The 27158-nt window shown below is 42.7% G+C and overlaps 1 protein-coding gene across 2 annotated transcripts in view; it reads left to right on the plus strand.

Annotated features, from left to right (window-relative positions):
• Window positions 1–27158, plus strand: part of LOC115193954 (type I inositol 1,4,5-trisphosphate 5-phosphatase) — a 272496-nt gene that overhangs the window by 96441 nt on the left and 148897 nt on the right. For both annotated transcript variants that reach the window (XM_029753112.1, XM_029753113.1), the window contains exons 2-4: window positions 9869–9910; window positions 23533–23633; window positions 24447–24534. In XM_029753112.1, coding sequence (XP_029608972.1) covers window positions 9869–9910; window positions 23533–23633; window positions 24447–24534 — 231 coding nt within the window. The remainder of the gene's footprint in view (window positions 1–9868; window positions 9911–23532; window positions 23634–24446; window positions 24535–27158) is intronic.

Below are 27158 nucleotides of genomic sequence, written 5' to 3' on the forward strand. Positions count from 1 at the left end.
GTAGCATTCGAGACGTGAGAAATTCGCAACTTGACCTTACAGTAATGTCTCTCAAGAAGATTCTCGTTCGATTCTTAACTCTCGTCAATTTCAAAAGAGCCTTAGAGAAGAAGAGAGGAAAGAACTTAGTGATAGGGAAAAGACGGTTAGCAAGAAAGATGGAGCAAAACAATGGGGCAGAAATGGGGGATTGGCAACTTTTATGAGGGATCGGCAACAGATTTGAGAAACAAATACAGAGAAGAAAAATGCAATAAGGAGAGGAAAAGAAAGCAGGAAGAACAGTCTGAGTGACCTATGAGGCAGGAGGAGGGAGGCTTATGAGGTGACCGTGTGTTCCCAGCTGATCAGCGGGTCGGTCTTTGACGAGCAGAACCATGCCGTCAATTCCCATCCACACAAATCTCAGTTTACACGCTCTACGTCCGAGCCAGCGCACGCCACACCATGGAAACAGAGCAAAGGGCCTCAGCGGGGAGCAGCATTGGGGGCTCTGTTACACCTGGACAGGGGGTCATGATGACCTCTGGCTTACCCTTTGGCGCTCAAAATGTCTTGGTCAAGTTACAAGGGGTGACACTGTGGGAGGTCATGGTACAGTAGACTTTTATAGATGACCTCTGTGACTGGTTGTGTCATGAAGCTTTAGATAGCTACTCTATGTGGAAAAGATCAAAGAAAAAAGTTACATTTTAGCTTAATGTATCCTTTGTGATTTTACATTTTAGTCATTTAGCAGACGCTCTTATCCAGAGTGACTTACTTTCATGCATTTGTGTTTACTTATATTCTGCTGAATTATGTAATCGTCTTTTGCATCATCAGTGTGCTCAGTTCAAGGTGGCCTGTCAAGTGCTCTTGAACCGCTGCCTTTCTCCCTCCCTTTCTCTCTCTCTCTCTCTCTCTCTCTCTCTCTCTCTCTCTCTCTCTCTCTCTCTGAGGATACTTTCATGCTTGACAACACTGTGAGAATCCAGAACGTTCATGGTTGCTTTAAGAATTTACCACTCTGACGACAGCAAAAGTAGAGTCTTTAATTCCCCGTGCTCTCTGGAAAGTAGACCATCGACCGAGAAAACGTAAGGGATGGGCAAAGAAAGAAAGAGGGAAAGGAGGAGGAGGTAGAGAGAAAGGGAGAGGGTGTAAAAAAGATGGAGGGAATGGAAGATCCATTTTTATCCGGCTGCCAGTGTAGCCCCGTCTCTAATTAACTGCCAAATAACTTTTGATAAGCTGTAGGATGGAACTGAGGTTCAGGGCTCACATTTATCTCATTGAGGAGAAGTCCAAAACTTTCCTACTTTAGCCTTGTTCTCGCTCTCTCTGGGGGTCTCTGGAGCCCCACACGGCTGGGGGCCTGGGGGGGCCCTGGTTCTCCTTAGGGCAAACAAGCCAAGGTCATTGTCTTCCTCACGACCATCGCAGCCTTCAGATATGGGTCATCATTCTAATTAGCTCAAGTTGGATAACAATCTCTGTTGGCCTCAAAAATGAGTTGGAATACAAAGTGACAAGTTTGACTTTGTTTTATCCCACCTTTCCAAATCTTTAGAACAGATACTCTACATGATTACTCTAGGATTTGTTTGGAGAACTGTTAACAGTTGAGGTTTTATTGTCTCATTAGTGCATTAAGCCACAGCTGGCTCATTGTGAACACACTGCAGATGTACCGGGACGGCTCGAAGTTTATGGCCTGTTGAGTTTTAATAGACAGACTCCCATTCATTAGCCCAGTGTAACTGCATGCAGTTGACTATATGTGTGCACATGGTTGTTATACACAGACAGAACCCTTTGAAATGGCAGTGATCCACAATCACAGATCCTAGCGGGAACTAAACAATGAGAAGACCTTTAAATAGAGAGACCCCTGGTTAGTAATAGGCTGTATGGCCATGGTGTACACAATGGATGGTGGGGTCCCTTCGTTATGGGATTAGGGGAGATGTAGTGAAGAGAGGGGTGACCTTGTTAACCTGTTGTCTCCCTCTCCTCCCTTCTGCAGCGACCACCACAGAACATCAAAGTGTTTACTGAGCTGTCCATGTTGCTGAAGCTGCAACGTAAATCAGCCATTTCTGACTGAAAAGTTATGTTACAGAAATCCCTAATTTGTTTAGGAAAAACATTCCCTATTCCCTCAACCCTTGCTCTCTTTACGTGACACACGTATACATTGCATGCCCGTGACCAAAGACCTATTAGCACGGGACTAGTATTACTAGAGAACGTTGGTTATGTAATTGTTACCCCCAAATGTCCGTCATTCCAGAGGACGATTCGGAAGGAGTTCGTTTTTTCTAAACTGCCCCCTGTAATTCTTAATTTTGTTCAATAAATTGACAGTTAAGATGGAAGCCAGGAGGTTTTTATTCTATGCGTGAAGATACAGTATTTCAACATGTCCAGGTGATAGGGCCACACTGATAACTCCAGCTTGGTTCCCAAGTTTCGAAACCATACCAAACCATCTTTTGGTATAGTGTCGCCATAACATTTGAATTGAGGAAGTGTGATCATAATCATTACGATATTTTAGCGATCCACAGTACGTCCTAAATGCCCCCCAGCCTTCAGACGTGAGCTAAACAGTGCAATTACACTTGAGATGCCTTTTAATGCTATGGATGAGAAAGTTAACTTATCATTTCCAAGCATTTAGGTCAGTTGTATGCTGCTTTGCAATCTATTAACAGCAAGGGTTTCATTAAATAGCCTCAAAATGTTTTACTGATGCATTTGTCAAAATTCAATTAATACGCACAAAACATATAAACAAAATAATTCACTGTTAAAGTTGATCAGCTACATGTAGGCTGTTAATATATAGCTTAAATGCAGCACTTAGTTCAATTCATCAGATCAGTTATTGTTTTCTTGCGTAAACCGTGAGCAACAACTGTCAAACTCAGTAATTTCTCTCAAATCACAGGGATGTCGACTCCTACGGGACTAGTATTATCAGAGGAGTTGGACTTCGCCAAAAAACAGTAGGTCATTCTGGCTGGAATTGTTACTCTGCTGCCATGTAAAAATTACTGACAAAAATGACAGCTGTGGTACATTCCCTGAACTCCCCTGAAAAACTAATCCCGTCCAAATAGGGCACAAATTGGGCCTGACCTATAGCGTATCATAATCACATCAATAAATTGGTTATAACAAACTCTGAACACCGTAACACATGTAACAGCAAAATTAATGCAGAGGACCTGACAAATAAACTTGAAACGGGGGAATGTTTACTGGTTGCTCAGGAGGTAAAGGGGAAGTCAGATGTGTGGAATAAATGTGACTAGTTATGGAAAATATTGGCGATTTAAGAAAAAGGTAAAGAGCAAGCACTGCATGCATATTATGTGTACCGAACACGTGCTATATAGATTACAATAAAACAATTCTGATTGTTTGGAACAATGTAAACAACACTAAATAAATTAAAATCTTACCAGAGAGTCTGTTTTGTTATGCCTATATTACAGCAAAGACTAAAAACAGTTGCATTCATTCGTGAACCCAATTTCCGAAATGGAATGGCTTAATTTATTGTTGAAGCTAATTATTCAAGGCTTGCTTTTTTATTTTAAAACTAAAATGCTTGATTGCATTTCGGATCATGAATGACTCGTATGCAGTGTGATGACATGAACAAATGAATGATTGATATACTAGCCTACTGTATATACATTAAGTATTGAAATATAGGCCTAAGTAAGTTACGGTATTAAGACTAAACAGGATGTGCTCTTAGGCCTACAGCTCCAATGATGGTTATACAAGGCTGCTATACTAAGCCTACTAATGATAATGACATTACTTATGATCATAATAATAATAGTAATAATAACAATAAGGAGATCAAGCAAAAGGAGCGTTATTATTATTATTATTATTATAAATAGAATTTTTCAGACAATTTGAAAGTGTAAACTACACTAAATCAATAAAAAATAATACCCGAGAGGCTGTTCTAATGAAACAAATTGTAAAGCCTTTATTTCAGCAAAGCAAACATTAAAAACGGCTGAAATTGTGATGTTGTTGCGTGAGCCTTGGTGCTCACGGAATCAGTAGGCTATTAAACAAACAAACATGCAGCGGAAGCAGGATCTGTCTTATTTCTGTAGATATATTGATGATTCATAAAGCCAGGCACCTTTAACAGTTAGGCTATTGATTATAGATCTAATTAAGTTGGTTTCCTCTCCTCACTTTTCTTAGACAATAAGGCAGGGGCAAGTTTTCTCATCTCCTCATTCGGCTGCTGCTGCCTCCGCCGCATTGTTCTCAATACCAATGTGCGGGTTAACTTTGCTGTTATGCACATAGCAACATGGCCTAGGAAAAGGCGCACTGATGTGTTGCTGAACCACGGAGAGCGACCACTAGTGCCGGAGAAAGTGCATTTGTTATAAAATCAAATTTTTATTGGTTTTGCACCATTGTTCTTATGTAATATAACCATATACAATTTCAGTAGCACATGTCTTAGACTGATGGACTGTGCCATCCCCACGGACTCCACAATGGATCAATCCACTCAGTCGAGAATCAGACAGGTGTCTTGTACACATGATAGATATTTTTTTTAAATTTAAAAACCACATTTGCTACTGCTCGACTAAAGAAATCTTGGTCGACCAACAGCCTATCGACCAAAAAATCAACCAGTTGACTAAATGGGGTCAGCCCCACCACATACACGGGTCACTGTGTATAATCCCATAAACAGACTGTCAGGTGGCTTTAGACACTTTGTTCACTGTGAGACAGACACTTTGTTCACTGTGAGACCTACACTCTGTCTTTCTGTTTCTCTCTCTCTCCCTCTCTATTTCTGTCTTTCTTTCTCTCCTTCTTTCTCTCATTCTCTCCCTGTGTGACTAATGACAGGGTCCAGTGCTCATGTCCTTATATAGCCCTATGCTGTGGTCTGGCTTTCTCCGGGGCCACGGCTCTTACGCTGGCACCCGTGGGACACAGATGGAGCTCCGGCTCTCTTCACACGCACGCACGCACACACACACACGTGACGCACACACCCTCACCTATAGTGAACCTGATTCTGACGCTAGCCTGCCAGGCCCCTGGCACTCCCTCAGTGGCCAGTTTACTCTGTCTGGCTCTGGAGAGACTCGGGTGCTCCCTGAAATATCAACAGAGACTGACGGAGCTCCTAATGACGGTTCACTAGAGCACGTGTGGGGAAACGCTGGCCTCAGATCAGATATGACAGCCGATTCAAGGATCAACAGTATGTTTTTAATGGCAAAACAAAGGCCTTACGGACTGTTACAGTGAGTGCGGATGTTGCATAAGTGAAAGTTTTTTTTTTTCCTTCTTTAAAAAAAATATGGTTGCCATGGTGACAACGTATTTTTAGAGTGCTTAAGATTGAGTGTAAAGGTATGCTTTCTCCCCTGTTGATGCTATTCAGGGATACTGCACCTCAGCCTACTACTACTGTACAGTACTCTGAAGTCACCAGTTACAGGACTTGACTTCGCTCCAGCATTCTTAATATAGTCTCTCTGCTGCAGAATAAACTCACAACACACCAGTTCATCAGAGCCCAGTTATCGACATGGGGAGATCTTTCCTTAAATGGTAGACTGCCCTGGGCTCTGTCTCTATTTCCACCACAGCGCAAATGAAATGTCCAGGTTCCTGGGAATGGCATTTTAGAGTGGAGAGGCAGAGAGAATGGGATTTTTTGAAAGAGTGACAGTAGAGCCAGAGCAGCAGACTGCATGGATATGACCTTCCTATGGGCTGGATGGGGGCGGCTCTGTTAAAACACATAATAGGCCTAATATATTTATACTGTATATGGGCGATTTCAGCGTTATGGACATTACATAAGCACGCAAAATCATAACTTTAATGTCTCACAGAATGGATGAACAAAATATGAATGAAACTTTTGATATTTCTATAGTACCTTTTTGGTACTAAAAAGAGCGGACTTCTGGATTGACCCTACCACAAAAACAATCATTTAGAAAATATGGTAATTTCCGTGATTAGTTTAGATAGGAAAAAAGGCTGTTTTGGATGTTACACCCTCTGAAATAGACATTCAAAATATTTTTTTTATGTCAGCAGAATGCAAAAAAAATGTCCTCTCACTGTCAACTGCGTTTATTTTCAGCAAACTTAACATGTGTAAATATTTGTATGAACATAAGATTCAACAACTGAGACATAAACTGAATAAGTTCCACAGACATGTGACTAACGTAAATGGAATAATGTGTCCCTGAACAAAAGGGGGGGGGGTCAAAATCAAAAGTAACAGTCAGTATCTGGTGTGGCCACCAGCTGCATTAAGTACCGCAGTGCATCTCCTCCTCATTAACTGCACCAGATTTGCCAGTTCTTGCTGTGAGATGTTACCCCACTCTTCTACTAAGGCATTGGCAAGTTCCTGGACATTTCTGGGGGGAATGGCCCTAGCCCTCACCCTCCGATCCAAAAGGTCCCAGACGTGCTCAAAGGGATTGAGATCCGGGCTCTTCGCTGGCCATGGCAGAACACTGACATTCCTGTCTTGCAGGAAATCACTCACAGAACGAGCAGAATGGCTGGTGGCATTGTCATGCTGGAGGGTCATGCAGGATGAGCCTGCAGGAAGGGTATTACATGAGGGAGGAGGATGTCTTCCCTGTAACGCACAGCGTTGCGATTGCCTGCATTGACAACTAGCTCAGTCCGATGATGCTGTGACACACTGGCCCAGACCATGACGGACCCTCCACCTCCAAACCGATCCCGCTCCAGAGTACAAGCCTCGGTGTAATGCTCATTCCTTCGGTGATAAACGCAAATCCGAAAATCACCCCTGGTGAGACACAACCGCGACTCGTCAGTGAAGAGCGATTTTTGCCAGTCCTGTCTGGTCCAGCGACGGTGGGTTTGTGCCCATAGGCAATGTTGTTGCCGGTGATGTCTGGTGAGGACCTGCCTTACAACAGGCCTACAAGCCCTCAGTCCAGCCTCTCTCAGCCTATTGCGGACAGTCTGAGCACTGATGGAGGGATTGCGCGTTCTTGGTGTAACTCAGGTAGTTGCTGTTGCCATCCTGTACATGTCCCGCAGGTGTGATGTTCGGATGTACCGATCCTGTGCAGGTGTTACACGTGGTCTGCCACTGCGAGGACGATCAGCTGTCCGCCCTGTCTCCCTGTAGCACTCTCTTAGGCGTCTCACTGTATAGACATTGTAATTTATTGCCCTGGCCACATCTGCAGTCCTCATGGCTCCTTGCAGCATGCCTAAGGCACGTTCACGCAGATGAGCAGGGACTCTGGGCATCTTTCTTTTGTGTTTTTCAGAGTCAGTAGAAAGGCCTCTTTAGTGTCCTAAGTTTTCATAACTGTGACCTTAATTGCCTACAGTCTGTAAGCTGTTAGTGTCTTAATGACCCTTCCACAGGTGCATGTTCATGAATTGTTTATGGTTCATTGAACAAGCATGGGAAACAGTGTTTAAACCCTTTACAATGAAGATCTGTGAAGTTATTTGGATTTTTACGAATTATCTTTGAAAGACAGGGTCCTGAAAAAGGGACGAGTTTAGTACCTTAGGATTTCATAATGACAGGTGGCCTGAATTGTATACAAGGTTAGGCATCACATCCTAATAGGTTATTTATTTATCTTTATATTAAAATGAACATTTACATGTTAAATGTAGACATAAATATATATATTTAGAAACAAAATATGTAACTGAGACAATATACAGTCAGGTCCAGAATTATTGGCACCCTTGATAAAGATAGCAAAAATACTATATAAAATAAATACAACTACTGAGCTATATTGTATGCCAAGATTTTTTTGAAATTAGATTATTTTATACTAATACAATTGGTCAGAGAAAGAGATTTTGTTGAACAAGTAATTCAAAAAATCTCAGCGGTAAAGTTATTTTCAATCCCTCAACTTGCGAGGATAACGGCACTGAGCATTTTTCAAAAATATTTTATGAGATTGTTGAACATCTTAGACCATTCCTCCATACAGAATCAGAGACTGAGATGGCCATTACAAAATGTTGATTTTGTGGTCCATTAACAGTTTATCTGTGGATTTTCATGTGTACTTGGGGTTACTGTCTTGCTGGAAGATCCACTTGCTTCCAATTTTCAGCCTCCAGGCAGACACTGTGTGAAAAGGGTCCATATCAGGGAATATGAGCGTGTAAATTGTATGCTCAGATGTGTCATCTTCATGTGAATTAAGCACAATGATTTTCTGCTCCTGAACAGGTCAAATCATTTAAATGCTGGATATTTCATGAGTCTGATTTAGCCCATTTTCGATCAGACGTAGGATGAAACATAAAAATACCATATCTATGGTTCACATATCATGTAAGGATATCTATTCAAATGATTCATTGTTTTAAAATACGGATACATAAATGATCAGGTAATGACTACAGATATGATGCATTTCTGTAAATATGTGGATTTGTTCATGCCTGAGTATAAAGGATTAGTTATGTCAGCGTGTTGACACACCCTTTCCGGAGTTAAAATATTCTGTAGATATGTAAGCGGGTGCACGCGCATCAGGTGCGTACCCTGAACGTATCTCACCCCAGATATCTCCCTGGAATCATACGGTAGCAGGGATATTTCGCAGGTCCGGATTGGATGCATGTCGAAACTGTCCCATTACGGAGAATGTCCTAGCTCCGTATATGAGCATGTCATTTATCAGGAAATATATAGATACAAATTTCCCCTAATATTGACCTTTTTCTCCCAGTGAGGTAACCAGGTTTTGGGCTAAAATGTCCTGGTGCTGCGGTAAAGTTCATGGTGCTGTTGACCTTAATAAGGGCCCTGGGACCAGTGGAAGCAAAATAGCCCGATAACATCAAAAATCCACCACCATATTTTCCAGTATTATTTTGACTTCAAACCCACCACTGGCGTTTTGTGGACGGATGGCGCATGTCCATACAGGATTTAGCCCAGTGTTTTACCCAGAAGACATTTCTGTTTCAATCTAAGCGGGTCGGCATCTGTGTCTCACTGGGCCGTGGCTCCGGCGGACCTGCTCTCACTTGGGGCCAAAGCCAGGCCACTGGTACTTTTCAGCCTGCATTTACATAACGATGGCTAACTGAACTTCAGCACCTTCTCAAAAAACCAACTGTTTTGATTATACAGAGTTTGTTGATTCTGCTCTTCACAAGTCCTCAATGTAAGCCCTAGCTTTGGAAACACAATTTCTCTACGACGTAAGGTTGTATACACTAGTACCACTGGTATTACAAGCCTGTAGAACTTGCTAACAAAACTCAAGACACTTTAATGTAGTCTGTATTGCTTCATTAAGATCTAAACTTCATAACTAACATGGGGGGACAGCTGTGAGTGGAAAAACAAGCTCTGTGAGCCCTTTCTGAAAGCCATGAAGTATGATTGACAGAAAAAACTTTTTTGAGACTTAGCATCTTATTCTTTAATGGTCAAAATTCATGCAATTTCCTACTTAAACTTTTCAAATAAAGCCTAAACTCCAACACCTAGGCCTTTTAGGATAATTTTGAACATGGGTTTATTTGTAAATTACTAACTTTATTTAGGCATGCTCAGGTTGACTTTTCCACAGAATCGCCCGTATGCCACTAGGCCGTTTTCCTCAGTGTTATTACTATGATATGACTGAAGGCTAACATCCCCTAATTTGTTAACCGTAGGTGTGTGTGTGTGACATGCATGAGAATGTATTTACAACAATGAGGTAAGGAGAGAAGAATAGAAAGTTGCTCAACTGTGTCATTTAACTCGTAAAAAATATGTTGTTGTCAAATGACCTGACTGACAGAGTTTATCTCGTCTTTTCAGCTTGAAAACCTACAGAAGACATGGCTGCGGGAATTCTACCAGGTACGTTGAACCTCTCCTCTCCATATTGAGACAGTGTTGAATACATGAACAACTCTTCTCTAGGCCTTTCTGCTCTTCGCATTTCTAACGCTACGTCAGTCGTGTCACGGGGCTGTGCTTGGCTCGTTGAGGAGGAGAGAGCACAGGCCGTGTCATATCTTAACTTTGATCTACATAGGAACATCTGAGAATCCACAACTTTTTCCGCTCTGGCAGGGGAAGTCAATTCAGATAGATAGGCAGATTAGCTGTTGCACTCAGTCACTCTACTGTTGCCTCGTGCACAGAGGAAGATCTCAATGAGGAGTACAACATGAACAAAAAGTCTTACGACGAAATGAACCATACTGGGCTGTGTCGTATATTTCCTTTTCACCTTGTCCTCACTGGCACCCTTCCAGCCACTATGGCGGATGTGTAAACGGGCACAATACAGCTCAGCTTGGTCCGGCTTAATTCGTCTCTGTAGTGTGAAGAGGGTAGTACTGTACTGTTTTCCATTAGGAAGATGGACCAACGCCTTCTATGCCAATGAGAGTGGCATGATGTGAGAGTTGCCAGGTGTGTATTACAATGATGCGTGTTTGTGCCTACTGGTTATGTGCCAAGCCAAGGTCCTGGAAACAAAGAGAGCAGCTACAAGTCACCTGTTAAGAGGATTAGACCTAGGCTTAATTCAGGTTAACTTCATGTACTTGCCTCATAACCTACAGTAGTACGCAGGTTCATTCTGGATATCTCCCGTAAAACACTCTAAGGCTTCCTCCTCCCAGTTTCTGCTGCTGTGTTTTGAGCTTACAATACACAGCTGAGCTATACCAGCACTATGAAACGTGTACATGTTATTGTGGATATTAGTGAATAGAGCTGGTATGTAATGTTGTTGTAAAGTAGTGCACAGTGCGGTGAGTGGTGACTGACTGTAAAGGGAGGGTTGGCCCATGTCTCCTAGCTTGTTGATCTGAATCACTGCGGAAGCCAGTGGCTGAATAAGTAGAGTTGGTATGCGCTGTACAGTAGTGTGCAGTGCATTGTGTGTGGAGAGGGAGTGATTCAGTAGGCCCATGTCTCTCTCTCTCTCTCTCTTTCTCTCGCGAACGCCCCTATCTGGTGGAAGTGAGGGAGGTGTTAGACTGCAGGCTGCTTACACTCAGTCACACACCGCCACAGAGACCAATCGATAGGGAGATGCACACGTTGACACAGAGCCATGGAGACGTGGATATACACACAGACCATAGACGCAAGGATAGGCACACGGTCATATATATATCCAGAGATGAGGATACACACACAGAGAGAGACAGAAAGACAAGGCTATTCTGTAGATACACATGGAGAGACCAGAGAGAGACACTGATACAAGTGGACAGAGAAGTTTGGAAGTCCTATACCTTATACATGCCTTATAGAGGAAACGTGTGTGAATAGGCTTGTGGTCCGTTTTTTGAAGTCCTTCTAGAACGAGCAGCATACACAGAGGTCTGCTTTCGGATCAACCACGTTTCACAAAAATACTATTGCCTGCACTCAAACAGGTGTTTGTGCTTGCAGAAATATTTTCTCCTGGGAAATAATGCAGGAAAGCTAATGTTTTTTCTGTAGTCCTCATTCAAGCCACTCGTTCTTTGCTTAAGCTAAACAGAGCACAAATAAGGTCGGTGGTTGGGGAGTAGTTGGAAAAAGAGGTTACCGTTTGGCTTATTAAGGATACAGGTAAATACACCTTACTGTTGATTCAACACACACACACACACACACACACACACACACACACACACACACACACACACACACACACACACACACACACACACACACACACACACACACACACTGCAATGTGTGGTGACGATAGCGAGGTGCACAAACTGTTTTCTAAGGAAACTCTGATACACTGTATGTGTAGCAAAGTCAACCCTGCTCCTGGCTCTCACACGTCACACACATAGAGCAACACTAACACAGTTTGACAGTCAGTAAATTTTCTGTTTAGACTCAAAGATACACAAAAACCCAGCCAAAATCAAATGTGAAAAAAATTGCACATGGTTCTAAAATATGCCGTTTTTTTCCTGTGCTATTTTTCACGGTTCTTTGGCTTTGGTTTTCAAGTGATACAAATATCCAGATGAACTCACAAATGCCCAATTTCCTGTTTGTCTCTCACCCTCACACATTCGATACAACAGTCAAGAGAAGTCCATGGGATCAGCTGGCTTTTGAACACTAGCCTGTCCATTGTTCACCGTGCTCTCACTCTATGCGTATAACAGTGAATGAACCCTGAGGCATGCATGGACAGGTTGATTGCCTCATGATTTAAGTGTGTGTTTTGTTTTGTTTATGTGATGAGGTTATTGGACATTCACTGTGTGTGTGTGTGTGTGTGTGTGTGTGTGTGTGTGTGTGTGTGTGTGTGTGTGTGTGTGTGTGTGTGTGTGTGTGTGTGTGTGTGTGTGGCGGGGGAGTGGCCTTGCGTGTGTGTTTGTGTGTGTGTGTGTGAGAGCGAGCCTTGTGTGAGACGGAGGAAGAATGAGTGAGAGACAGACAGAGAGAGAGAGAGAGAGAGAGAGAGAGAGAGGTGTGCCCCTGCTGTGTGAACTAGACAGGCCTGCAGGCTCATGCCAGCTCTGTTCTCTGCTTGTCAGTGACGTCATGGAAAGCAGTATCAGACTCTGTACTCCCAGGGCTACTGGTCAAGAACGGCACCAGTGACTGCTAGAGCTCACAGTCATGAGCCTCGCAAGACTTTGCTATGTTAGCCTGGCACTACTCTCCCTGCTCACATGGCTCTTTAACTTGCTTAGCACACATACTGTAGTCTCTCTCAATCACTCTCACTATGAACACGTTAATGAAGACCCCTGTCTGTTGTGAAGAATTTTAAGTTGGAAGGAATAGATGATGCAAGCGATTTGAATTGCATCATCGCTAAGTGATTTTTGTCCTATTGTTAAACATTCTTTAAAACAATTACAAGTTTAGACAGTGGATGAAAAATAGTTTTTATATTGAAAAATAGTCCAATGTCTCACTAGTCTTGATTATGTTGGAAAGTAACTTGCATTGCTGCAAACCACATTTTGAGTAATTATTTTGTTGAAATTGTTCTTTTGTGGAAGGTAGTTTGAAGTTCAGTGTTAAACCAGACCATCAGATTCAGTAAGGTGGTACCTCTGCAATATCCTGGAAAAATAGCTGTTTGAATGCCTTTTTGGTAGTTACAACCAAAAGGACATCCTGCATGCTTGCCCTGCATGTGTCTCTGTGTGTGTCTGTCTTTTTTGTCCCATTGAATTACTCTCAAGGCCTACTGTTGATGCAAGCCCTTGCTTCAGGGTTTTCCTCGAAATGCAGCTTCAGGAAATAAAATGTGTTATTTGGACACTTTTCTTGATTAGACTCGGAGACGTACATTCCATACTGTACAAACACTCACATCGAAGGCACGAAGTCGCATTCCATTCCTGCAGGTGAGGCCAAGAGTATACAATGGACAAGTGCTAGGCATTTACTAACCCCACTGCAATGTGCCTATGAGTGATCTGATAGACTGTCTACTGTATTGAAGGATTTAAATGTGTTTTACTGTTTGTTCAATAAGCACAGCAACTGACCCACTGTCATTACAGTCCTTTGGAAGACCCTGGCCCTGGGTCATATGGTTATTTATGTTTCCTCCATGGATCTAATGGGCGTCCAGGCAGCTTTCAATAATCCACTGGGCAGGCACACAACACGTGGCAGAGTAGGCCAGACTGAAGTGAGCTTTACTTAAGCAAAGCAGGGCATTTTCCTTCATTTTTAGCTCTTTAGAACCCAGAGCGGCCGTCGACGGCCTTTCTTTAAATTACTATAACGGCCACTACGGCTGTCCCCAAAATAAAAAATAAATATTGGTCGACCAATAGATTGGTCGAAATTTTAAAACGTGTTTTTTCCCCCCTTATAGACACACCCTATGTTTGAATAAAATGTGCTGTATATGCTACTGAGCTTGTCTGATGCTTTAAGCACTGTCATTAAAATTGAAGACACATATCTGAAGAGGGAGCCAGAGATCTATATAGCCTAACCAGAAGGAAAAAAACCTGTTCCCGACCCGTGGAACAGCTTCATTTCATTTATAATAGTCTTCATATCTCAAAATCAAAGTCATGTGGTTAATCAAAATTTTTTGTAAACAAAAATGTATATAAATCTAAAAGTAACTATTGCCATTGCCAGTATGTAAAAATAGCCTACATAAAGCCAACAAATAACAAAAAAGAAGAAAAAAAACCTCTGTCGACCAACAGTCTATTGAAAAAACTATCGACCAGTCGACTAAATGGGATCAACTGCTTTTTTCCCCAAACAATAATATCGGTGTCAATATCGCAAAATTTACTTGCAAAAAAACTGTTCACCTGGCTATTGTCATCAACCAGAAACCGGAAACAGGGTATGCTGTCATTTGACTTTTCACTTCATTACTCAGAATAACGGCGCCAAAGCAGAAACTACTTTTCCCTGTGAAAGAGGCTGGTTGGTCATACAGATTCGGACACGTCCTTGCACTTTGAAAAGCGATGATGTTGAGGTGAGTGAAATACAGTGCATTCGGAAAGTATTCAAACCCCTTGACTTTTTCCACATTTTGTTACATTGCGTCCTTATTCTAAAATGGAATCATTTTAGTTTTTTCCCCTCATCAATCTACACACAACACCCCTAATTACAAAACAACAGGTTTTTAGACATTTTTGCAAATTTATTACAAATAAAAAAACTGATCATATTTACATAAGTATTCAGACCCTATACTGAGTACTGTCTTGAAGCACCTTGGGCAGCGATTCCAGCCTCGAGTCTAATTTGGTATAATGCTACAAGCTTGGCACACCTGTATTTGGGGAGTTTCTCCAAGTCTTCTCTGCAGATCCTCTCAAAATCTGTCAGATTGAATGGGGAGCGTTGCTGCACAGCTATTTTCAGGTCTCTCCAGAAATGTTTAATCGGGTTCAAGTCCGGGCTTTGGCTGGGCCACTCAAGGACATTCCGAGACTTGTCCCAAAGCCACTCCTGCGTTGTTTTTGCTCTGTGCTTAGTGTCATTGTCCTGTTCAAAGGTAAACCTTTGCCCCAGTCTGAGGTCCTGAGCGTTCTGGAGCAGGTTTTCTTCCAGGATCTTTCCCTCGATCCTAACTAGTCTCCCAGTTCCTGCCTAACTAGTCTCCCAGTTCCATCAATGCTCCCTCTGCTGTTTCCTGAAGTCCACGATCATCTCCTTTGTTTTGTTGATATTGAGTGAGAGGTTATTTTCCTGATACCACACCTCGAGGGCCCTCACCTCCTCCCTGTAGGCTGTCTCGTCGTTGTTGGTAATCAGGTCTACCACTGTAGTGTCGTCTGCAGACTTGATGATTGAGTTGGAAGTGTGCATGGCCACGCAGTCATGGGTGAACAGGAAGTACAGGAGAGGGCTGAGAACACACCCATGTGGGGTGAGTAAACATACCAGCCAGCTGGTCTGCACATGCTCTGAGGACGCGGCTAGGAATGCGGTCTGGGCCGGCAGCCTTGCGAGGGTTAACGCGTTTAAATGTTTTATACACGGCTGTGCCTATAATCGAAGAGAATTCTCTTGGAAGATAATTCTTACCAGAGAGACCTTTGTTTCTGTCGATGCGTGAAGAAACCGGGTGGCTGTACTGACTCTGACGACAACATCCCAGCCACGTTTCTGTGAAACAGAGAATGTTACAATCTCTGTCTCTCTAGAAGGCAACTCGTGCCCTAATTTCGTACACCTTGTTATCTAGAGATTGGACATTGGCGAGTAATATGCTCGAAAGTGGTGGATGGTGTGCTCGCCTTCTGAGTCTGACCAGTAGGCCGCTCCGTCTGCCTCTCCTGCGGCGACAGCATTGTTTTGGATCGGCCTCTGGTATAAGATCGCATGTCCAGGGTCGAGGTCCGAACAAAGGATCCACTTCGGGAAAGACATATTCCTGGTCGTAATGATGGTAAGTTGACACCGCTTTTATATCCAATAGTTCTTCCAGGCTGTATGTAATAACACTAGAGATTATCTGGGCTAACAATGTAAGAAATAATACATACAAAAACCAAATAACTGCATAGTTTTCTAAGGACCTGAAGCGAGGCGACCATCTCTGTCAGCGCCATCATACAGGAAGCGGAGGGAGTGGAGGGAGGGGAAGAGTGAGAGCACACCCGAGAGGGGAGCCTACGTTTCCATGGAGTGTGTCTGCCCCAAGTCCCACCATTCACCCTTGTACCACACAGCCTGGGCCTCAAGTGACAGTGGCAAGGGTTTTGGAGTTATTTTTAAAAGTGGTAGGAACTTGTATCTGTTCCAGAGCTTGTAATGGATTACAACAAGAAAAGGGGCGGGGTTGACCATCTTGACCAACTGAGGCGCTATTACAATGTTGGACGCACAAGCATACATTTATGGAAGTTTTGGTGGATGCTCATTTCCCCCTCCCAGAAACCATAGGCGCTGGTCCCAAAAGGCATTCGAAATGCAGCTTGTGCATTCACTTTGTGATAATGCTACAGTGGCAGGAAGAGGGGAGCCAAGACTGTGGCACCAGGGCGTGTGGACCGAGATGGAACTCATTTGAAAGCAGGTGAGGTTTGAAGGGCGCAAGATGTGTGTGGTGTGCATCCAGAGTGGATGCAGGTCAGAGAGTGGGAGATGTTTTAAGAAACCTCCTTCTGGTGCTCTATGTGTTCTGTGCAACTGTGCAGGGTGGGGCTGTGCTTCCAGAAGTTGTATGACATATTGTTGGCTAAATACAAACACTAAGGTCAAAGTGTAAAATATGAATTTGTCCTACAGATCTTTTTGGGAAATGGTGTACTTTAAAAAAAATAGTCTTTGAACAGTTGTGTTTTGCATGTTCTCTCTTTGTCTATCTAATACTTGTTGCATTCACTGAATTGTTGTCAAAGTAAGCTACTGTACTATTTCTAGATTTTGTGTCAGGCCTGGTCTGTACTTAATCTTGAAAGATACTGTACATTTTGAAATAGTCTCTGAGTAGTTTTTTGCATTTTACATTGTTACAGAACTAAGAATTGTCAATCAAATAGCCTACTTTGTGTGGGTTTTGACATTCTGAATATTGTCCTCTGGTCACATTTTGGAGAATTAAAAAAAATATATTTGTAAGTATAATATATTATACTTGGTACATTTTAAGTGAGTAATTTAGTCAATAACAACTTCAAATACTCTAGGGTTTTGTTGTTGCTGAGTGTTGATCGTTTTTTGATAGTGAGCGTCTACAGAATGGAAGACAAAATGAGTGTTATTCCCATTGACATGAATGTGGTGTCATATTAAAGAAGAGGTTGTGCTCTTTAAAACTACTTATAAGTTAAAGTGTAATTGTCATTTGTTCTTTGTTTTTGAGCTATGTCTGTGTGAGAGAATTTGATTTATCTGGAAAATTCTCGGTAATCTACAGCATCGTTCTAGAATTCTGTTGGGGTCGGAAGGGTTACGGGGGGGGAAAAAATTATGAATATGTATGAAATGTATGCATTCACTACTGTAAGTCGATAAGAGCATCTGCTAAATGGCTAAAATGTCATGTAAATGTAAATGTAAATGGTTAGATAACTATTATTGACCAACGTTGGTTCAATTATTTGAATTCCATTTAGTTGGTGTTTTTTTTCCTGTGAGCTCAACACACATCTCTAGAGATTTGGGACATGTCCAACTCATCCTAGAAAAAGCGCAGAAAACGTGGTCATTCTCTACAATGACCAGAATCCGTTGCGCCTAAAATAAGATAAGATAAAAAAAATATCTTAAATGTTGTCCATTAAGTAATGGTTTTAAAACAATGATGATCATATTTAAAAAACTATGGCACTTATATACCAAGTCCTACACTGTTTTCTAATGAGAATAATGAATGAGAATCATGCCTGTTCTGATAGGCTCCTTCCCGTGCAGGATTGTTATTTAGCAGTGTTAAAAGTATGCCTTCTCTACTTTGAAGAACTGCTGAAATAATGATTTTGTCAGACAGCAGTCAGTGAATAAAGGATGGTTTATTAATAAGTGATAAGCAACAATGGGCAGTCACTACCATTATCAGAGTTTTATTAATGAAATTATAGTCATCATACCAAAAACAAATATGTAATATACACAACCAAAATATTTTATTTAAGTCAGGTAATGTGAACCAATGTAAAAAAAAAACACAAATTGCTCAGCACTAATGATCCCTCAATCTATTTGCATTGGAAACCTTACCCGGCCGTCATGGGCAACTGGCCTCACAGGTTAGAGCGTTGGGCCAGTAACCGAAAGGTTGCTGGATCGAATCCCCGAGCTAACAAGGTAAAAATCTGTCGTTTTGGCCCTGAGCAAGGCAGTTAACCCACTGTTGCCCGGGCACCGAAGACGTGGATGTCGATTAAGGGAGCCCCCATGCACCTCTCTGATTCAGAGGGTTTGGGTTAAATGCGGAAGACACATTTTCAGTTGAAGGCATTCAGTTCTACAACTGACTAGGTATCCATCCCCCTCTCCTTTCCAGTCACATGACTTAGAGAAATGAGGTAGTCATTACTAGAGTACATGGCTAATTTATTCTAAGTTGTTATAATGATTCGGGAGAATATTAATAATTTTTACATGTTTTTTTTCCTGATTTATTGCCGTACTGTGTGCGTGCTGTTTTATTTTTTTTAAACATTTATTTATTTATTTTTACACTTGAGGAGTGTGTGACATATACAGTGCCTTCGGAAAGTATTCAGACCCCTTGATATTTTGTTACTTTGCAGCCTGATTTTAAAATAGAATAAGTGAAAAGATTTCCTCAGCAATCTACACACAATACCACAAAATGACAAAGTGAAAACTGGTGTTTAGAAAGGTTTGCAAATTTATTACAAATAAAAAAACAAATACCTTATTTACATAAGTATTCAGCCCCTTTGCTATGAGACTCGAAATTGAGCTCAGGTGCATCCTGTTTCCATTGATCATCCTTGATGTTTCTACAACTTGATTGCAGTCCACCTGTGGTAAATTGATTGGACGTGATTTAGAAAGGCACACACCTGTCTAAATAAGGTCCCACAGTTGGCAGTCCATGTCAGAACAAAAACCAAGCCATGAGGACGAAGGAATTGTCCGTAGAGCTCCGAGACAGGATTGTGTCGAGGCACAGATCTGGGGAAGGGCAGCATTGAAGGTCGCCAAGAACACTGTGGCCTCCATCATTGTTAAATGGAAGATGTTTGGAACCACCAAGACTCTTCCTAGAGCTGGCCGCCCAGCCAAACTGGGCAGTCGGGGAGAAGGATCTTGGTCAGGGAGGTGACCAAGAACCTGTTGGGCACTCTGACAGAGGTCTAGAGTTCCTCTGTGGAGAAGGACACCCATTCCAGAAGGACACACATCTCTGCAGCACTCCACCAATCAGGCCTATATGGTAGTGGGCAGATGGAAGCCACTCCTCAGTAAAAGGCACATGACAGGCCAGTTTGAGTTTGCCAAAAGGCACCTAAAGACACTCAGACCATGAGAAAGAAGATTGGTCTGATTTAAACCTGGTCTGATTAAACCAAGATTGAACTCTTTGGCCTGAATGCCAAGCGTCATGTCTGGAGGAAACCTGGCACCCTCCCTACGGTGAAACATGGTGGTGGCAGCTTCATGCTGTGGGGATCTTTTTCAGCGGTAGGGACTTGGAGACTAGTCAGGATCGAGGGAAAGATGAACCGAGCAAAGTACAGAGAGATCCTTGATGAAAGCCTGCTCCAGAGCACTCAGGACCTCAGAGTGGGGCAAAGGTTCACCTTTGAACAGGACAATGGCCCTAAGCACACAGCAAAGACAATGCAGGAGTGGCATCGCAACAAGTCTCTGAATGTCCTTGAGTGGCCAAGCCAGAGCCCGGACTTGAACCCATTTGAACATTTCTGGAGAGACCTGAAAATAGCTGTGCAGCAACACTCCCCATTCAACCTGTCAGAGCTCTAGTGGATCTGCAGAGAAGAATGGGGAAAAACTCCCCAAATACAGGTGTGCCAAACTTTTAGTGTCATACCCAAGAAGAATCAACGCTGTAATCGCTGCCAAAGGTCCTTCAACAAAGTTCTGAGTAAAGGGTCTTAATACTTAAGTAAATGTGATATTTCAGTTTTTAATAAATTTGCAACAATTAACAAAAACTGTTTTGCTTTGTCATTATGGGATATTGTGTGTGTGTGTGTGTGTGTGTGTGTGTGTGTGTGTGTGTGTGTGTGTGTGTGTGTGTGTGTGTGTGTGCATTGTCGAGGGGAAAAAAACAACTTAATCAATTTTAGAATAAGGCTGTAACGTAACAAAATGTGGAAAAAGGCAAGGTGTCTGAATACTTTCCGAAGGCACTGTATTTGGCTGTGTGACTCAAAATTGAATGAAAGGCTGTGTCTGTGCGTGTCTGTGCGTATGCACATGTGTGTGTATGATTATAGATGAATAGATTCAGTGTTGTAAAGCCTGGAGTGAATGAACGGCAACAGATGGACAGAGTTTAGTGTTTAGAATAGACTTCTCGTCACATCACATGCTCATTTGATCCCCCCCCTCTCTCCAGCCACGCTATTTTCCAGCTCCCAATCAAGACCATGAAATAGGAGTCATCCTCCCTAAGTTACAGCCCATCAAAGGCCCTCTGTGAGAAAATTCAGTGAAACATGGGCCTTTTTTCCCCCCATGTGCATTATCAGTATTTTTTTCAATCTGGCACTGTAATTCACTTCTAAGAACATTCAATGGTGTGCGCGTCAGTGCGTCGTGTCATTGATTGGATGTATTTATAGATGATGAAGAGATGGCGAGAACGATCATTACATAATGCATTTGACTAGTGCACATTTTGTCCATTCAGCTGCCATTGCAAGGAGAAACGTACTGTATTTAAACAGCTGTTTAAATACAGTAACACCACGCTCCGTCTGAGTGAGTCGGCTTCACCAAGTAGGTGTGCTGACTGCCGTTGATACAGTAGTTTTCAGGAACAGTAACTGCGACTCATTCCAGCCAGCTGCCCTCCTACATCCACATCCAGGCATCAGGCAGAGATCCCCAGGGATTGAAGGCTCGTAACACAAACATGGCATATCTCACCTCACTGCAGTCTGCAACTCGGAACCCAGGCTGCTGTGACGACACACATTAAACGAGTCAGTCTGATAGCAGCCGTGTTAGGTTAGCCGTGGAAGTGGTGCGCTTGATGTGAGCCAGTGGTCACAAAAGCAGTGGGGATCTGATACCATTTTTACACTACTGAGCCAAACGGTCCCAAGCCATACTGGGCTGGCCTGGTTACGCATCCAACATAGTTGCTGAAGAAAATATCACACCCAGCACATTACGGTTTGCTTCAGCCCTATAGTGCGAATCAGGCATGAGATTAGATGTAGACTGATAAACATGGATTTGTATTGGTGGAGATCAATGATGTGTGTTTTACAGTTAATTTAAATGAGAATGGAAAATGTTTCCGAACTGAGAACTAGACTTACAAGCTAGGCCTTTTTGTTATTATTTTCCGGATAATTAGCCTACATTGTTTGGCCATCAAATAAAACAAGCTCCTTTATATATTCCAGGGTGGTGTGTAAGTAAATATTATTAAAGGATGAGAATATGTCATTGCTATAATAAAGAGAATTTCCTAGGAATCCAAACCGATACAGGATTGAGGGAGAGAGAGGACGCACCCCTTTGACAAACACGTCGCCGTCTCACAACAGTTCAGAGGTGGGGAGATTTCCGCTGTGTGGTACCTGTGTCATCATAAGTGCGGTGTGGTCTAGTGGCATCAACCGTATAGCAACTTCTACGCTACCAAGAGTTCCTTGCATCTGATAGAACTTAACTGCTCTTTAGACTGGCACCACTTTGACCACTGTACGAATGTGTTTATTTGCCTTCGATTGAGAGTCAATCTGTGAACTATAACTCTTATTCTGAAATGAAAACGAACAGATCGATCAAAAGGTGCCTCTGAGGGTAGATAGAATGGGCCAGTTCTTTGGCATTCAGAAAGATGGAGGAAACTTGGGATAGTTGTTATTGTTTGGCCTTGTATCAATAGCATTTCTGATTATAGTAATAGGATTAAATTAGGCTTCAGGATAATGAGTCTGTAGGCCTATGAGAAACTGGAGCTGGAGTTACACTGCCTGGAAAAACAAACAGAAAATGCCCACTTGGACAAATACAACACACACAAGCACAAAATACACACACAAAGTCCAGCATTTTCCCTCTCGCATGTCCACAGGTTCACACACAGTGTAACTTGGCTAGCTAAAGCTCCTTGAGAGTCGAAGCTTTCCAGTGGATGCTGATAGGTCCACTAATTCATCTAAGTTTGAGAAGCCTGGTTCTTAGGGGCCCAGTGACAAGCCAAAGGTTGATAGAAAATCCATAGTGTTATTGCCTTACATTACTTTTATTTGATTTTGCCTTTAGTAATAATAATGCAGGCAGGTGGAGTGGAGTAGGAGCAGAGTAGGCCTCCAGGCCTGGACCAGACTTAACACCCCCCCAGGGGGCCACATTTCCTGGGTGACCATGATCTACGGCCTGCCCACCATCCATAGCCCGACCCTTTGAGTGCTTATGAGTGCTATAATTCACTCAGCTATGGATTTTCCGTTATGGGTTGGCACCTCTAAACACTCTGGGCTCGCTGGCAGTGCACTCAGAAACACCTCTTAGTGTTAGGGGACAGGGAGGGGACATGGGAGAGGTCATGTGACTGGAGTGGAAATGACTCTGTAACAACTCTCTCTGCTCTGACCAGGTATCTGTTAGCCTGATCTCAGATCTGTTTGTGCTGTCTTGCCAATAACCATAGATATTGGCAAGACAGCCCAAACAGATCTGGGACCACCAACATCAGTATGTATTATTTTCTGACAGTAGGCCTATGATCAGTCACCTTTTATTTTCTGGTGTTTCCTATATTCTGACATAATAATGTTGACATTTCCTGATAGTGAGAGACTCGTTATTGATCTAGTGAGATGTTTTTAACTCCCGGCGTTGTCCGTCATACCCTGCACACAGTGCCCGATACACATCCGTGATGACTCATGGAACAAGCAAGCTACATGCCTTCTGTCTGACACTATACTGTACAGTACCTGGGACAGTTCGGCCTGTTGACTATAATGTATCTTGGCCTCTGGTAGTCATTTTTCCCCCCCCAGTCTTGGGTGTTACCCAGCTTCTTTCCACCTCCAAAATCACCAGACCTTATTAGGGTTTCACTGTGGACTAAATGGGTGCTTGTTGGTAAGGCTTGTTGCATGGTTGTGTTTCATGACGGAGTTTTAAATCCCTTAATTCAGCTATTTGTGGGAATCTGAAATCTGACTCTGCAGGCTGTTTAGAGGACAGGGCTCTCTTGAAGAACGCCGTATCACCTCTTTTATCGAATCTAAGTTTAGAATGATATGTCGTTTGGGTGAGACTTCCTTGTGCCGTGAATGATTATGATCTGGATGAAATGACATCGAGCAAGTAGTTGTGTCTAGACAGTCGTTTAATGCTATGCCTTGTTCTCTTCTCCTCTGCAGACTGTCCAATCACACAAGCCCCACTTCATCGCAGTGCACTGTCAAGAGGTCGGTGGGAAGAACTACGAAGCGTCCATGTCGCACGTAGATTGTTTTGTCAAGTAAGTTACCTCACACTTGCTGGTCCCCCTTCAAATTTCCCTTCACTGAAGAATTGCAGCCAACTCTAGTGTTCATAGCAACCCTAGTGGGGATTAGGGGTTATTTTTCTGTCAAGACGACAACCACTGCCTTGGTCCACAGGAAAATTAGGGCCAAAACGATGTGAAAGTGAGTGAACAACTCCACCTTCTGGTGACCGCTTATTTGGTTTCATGTTTGGTGTTGATTTTCAAAGAATTAAAAGAATGTACTAGACGACCATCGTTATTGAATAAACTGTTTTGCAGGGCTTATTTGTGTAGCTAGTCTTTCTTGTTTAGTCATAGGATGGACAAACTGAATGTTTTAGGTCAATGGGCGTTTATAAGATATTTGATATTTGTTAACAAGATTCTATCAAGTGCTCTCTTATGTAACCTCTTTCAAAACAATTTAGGGTGTCCTGGTGTGAGCTTTATTAGGAGGGGGATATTGATATGCAGAATAGACTGTCTGTGAGGCCTCAACAGATTTAACAGTGTCCTAATACACTCTCAATCTCCTGTTCCTTATCCAGTCTCCCTTAATTAAAGGGCAATTAAGGAAGTTAATTGCAGTTTGCAGGAAGTTGAAGGTAATTTGGCTAGCCATTGCTAACTAGCGTTAGCGCAATGACTGGAAGTGTACCGGAACAGCTAGCATGGAAGAACTACATTTCCACCATGTTCATATTTATCCTACTGATCATCATGTTGTTGATTAAAGGAAGATAAATAAATCAACCCATGTATCTGAAGACTGATGGGGCCATATTGTGATGTCCTCTCTTCTAGAGAGCTGCTGTCCAGTGATGCCATGAAGGAGTACAGCAGAGCCCGTGTCTACCTCGACGAGAACTACAAATCCCAGGAGCATTTCACAGTAAGTGCGGGTCGTCCATTTGCCCCTGCTAAGTGGTTCTCTTCTTGTAGATCTCAGGAGATTTGTTTACCGCACACCGTCTTAACTCACCACAGATGTGTTGCATTCACCCATTTTCATCAGGAAGCTCTAGACCATTGTTGCCCAACGGGTGAATTTGGCCCGCAGGTAGCTTTATTTGCAACCCCCCCTCCCCCATAAGACTGTAACAGCACCAGGAAATCAGCTCCAGGTTATTTTAATTTGGACATCTGTCCTAAGTATTCCCACGCATAATAGAGAGACACGTGATCGTATACAAATGTAAGGAAGATTTGAAATGATGTTTTAGTCAAATATTATATCTGTTTTGTCTTCTTGTGGTCAATTTGCAGTCAACAAGTTATTTGTAATTATGATTCGGCCCACCGACCAGCCGCTCGAGAAAGAATTGGCCTGCGGCTCAATCTAGTTGATGATCCCTGCTCTAGACACATCAGGTGTGACATTAGATAAGATGGCTGAGGGAAGTTTTAAGTTGAAGTATTAATTTTCCACAGCAGTGTGGACCCCAGCATTTTATTAGAATGTGCAATAATGGTAGACCACCACAAGGTGGTGCTAGATGGTCTGGAATGTTTTGTGGATTTAGAAACCAGCTGCAACTTGAAGTGTTACCAGCTAATAGTTGGTTGTGGCTTTTGTTATTTTACATGATTTTTTAAAATAATTTGTATATATTTTTTATTTTACTCGATATGTTGGTCTTTGTTGCCCTCATTAGTCTGCTTATGTAATAGGCTATACATGTTGTAGTTGGCTATTTATATTACGGAGAGTCTGATGGATCATGCGTATTAGTTACTGCAGTCATTATTTTGCACATTATGTCATATTTATCACAAAGATGTGCACCGCTTGGTCCAAATTGTTGCTCAGTTCATTTTGCGGCCTTTTCCCTCAAAATCATGCACAACTACACGTCAGTTGCATTGCATGACCTCATGGTGGAGCCAGATACTCAGTGTTGATTATAATCTCAATTTTAGTCTTCAACATCCAGCCCCCCCATCCCCATCTGAGCACACACATACACCGTTTTATTCCCTCACATGATTACCACAAAAGCAATTTGTTTTATAATGCTATCCATTTAATGCTGATAGCATGTTACTCCCAACAGTACATTTGGAAGTAAACAATAATGGTGGTTCTAGTTAATTCCCTGACTCTTGACCACATAAAGAGAGGAGAATAGATGAGGTTTAAGGACCCCCCCCCCCCCCACTAACAATCAGTGTAGCTGTGACTGCTGAGCCGTGCCTGTCATTCTCTTCTCTATTCTTCTAGAAGGTACTGTATTACTACCGTGGTACACTTACTACCACCGTCACCGCCAGCCCAAAATGTTATTTTCATAAACATATTATGACCATATCGCAAACGTATGCCCCCACTGCAAAAACATTATGAGCTGACGTTTCGCTTAAACAATGACGATGACGTCCTCTTTGTTTTGATGATTTCTCCCAGGTTTATTTTAGACTCTCACATGTTGGATAAGCGTAGATGCACACCAATTACTGTTCTAGCTCTAGACGGTTTCTATGTTGGAGAAGTAACTTTCTTCTAAATCAATTTGTGCAAAGAGAACCACAAAATAAACATGTTTATAGATATTCAAATCGAGGCCACAGTAAATATGGATACAGACTGTCCAGTGTGCCTCGCACAGGGCTTGCCATTTAGACGAGATGACATCATCACTCATATTTGTTTTCTCAACCTTCGATTTCTGCTCGAGGGTAATTGTTTGTTGTCTGCTCTGCCTGTCAATTTCCAGATAATGTAAAGTGGCAATCCCCGCGTGGCTCCCAGAGCCTACCAGTAACGGCGGCCGAGCGGATGTGCTATAATGTAGTGTAAGTCTATGGTAACGACCTGAGGGAGTGTTTAGTTTACCTGTCCTGTCTCTGTGTTGAATACGGTGGCTGGGTGGGGGGGTCGCCATATGCTTCACTCGCACCACAGCAGGAGCAGCGTCACCGTGCCACTGCTGAGCGTGTGCGAGCTGTGTCAGTGAGCTGTGTTTGGGTCATTTGAGCACGACCTCTTAATTTACCAAGGAAGCACTGGCTGATTCTTCTGATTTGTGAAGAGACGAATATGTCAACAGGTTAAAATGGTCAAAGAGGGGTCTGGTTGTGTGTGTGTGTGCTATGCTTTTCGTTGGTATAGTAGGCTATAGGACCTACTGGTACACTGTCAAATAGAACATTTTGAAGGGTTTTTCCCCCCCGTGTGATAACCTGGGCTAAGTTTTATGTCCAACATGAGTCCTGCTAGGATAGTACTGACACGAGTACTATCCTAGCAAACGCTGGTCCTAACTCCATGCCGGTCTGTCAGTCAGGCATCCAGACCAGTGTTGGATGTAGGCAGACATTGAGGGAAGCTGGCCAGCCTTCACATCTCTCCCAGAGGGAGGGTGTGTGTGCTGTGCAGTGATGGTGGGGGGGGTGGGGGGGTCGGTCTTGAGTGACACATCCTCCTCTGGGGGGGCCTGGTGTTTTACGGCGCTGTTAAGGTATACAGCAGGTAAAATGTCAATTAGGAAAGCCCGCCCTGATAACCTTAACTCCCAA

Source organism: Salmo trutta, chromosome 5 (genome assembly GCF_901001165.1).
Source record: "Salmo trutta chromosome 5, fSalTru1.1, whole genome shotgun sequence".
NCBI lineage: Eukaryota > Metazoa > Chordata > Actinopteri > Salmoniformes > Salmonidae > Salmo > Salmo trutta.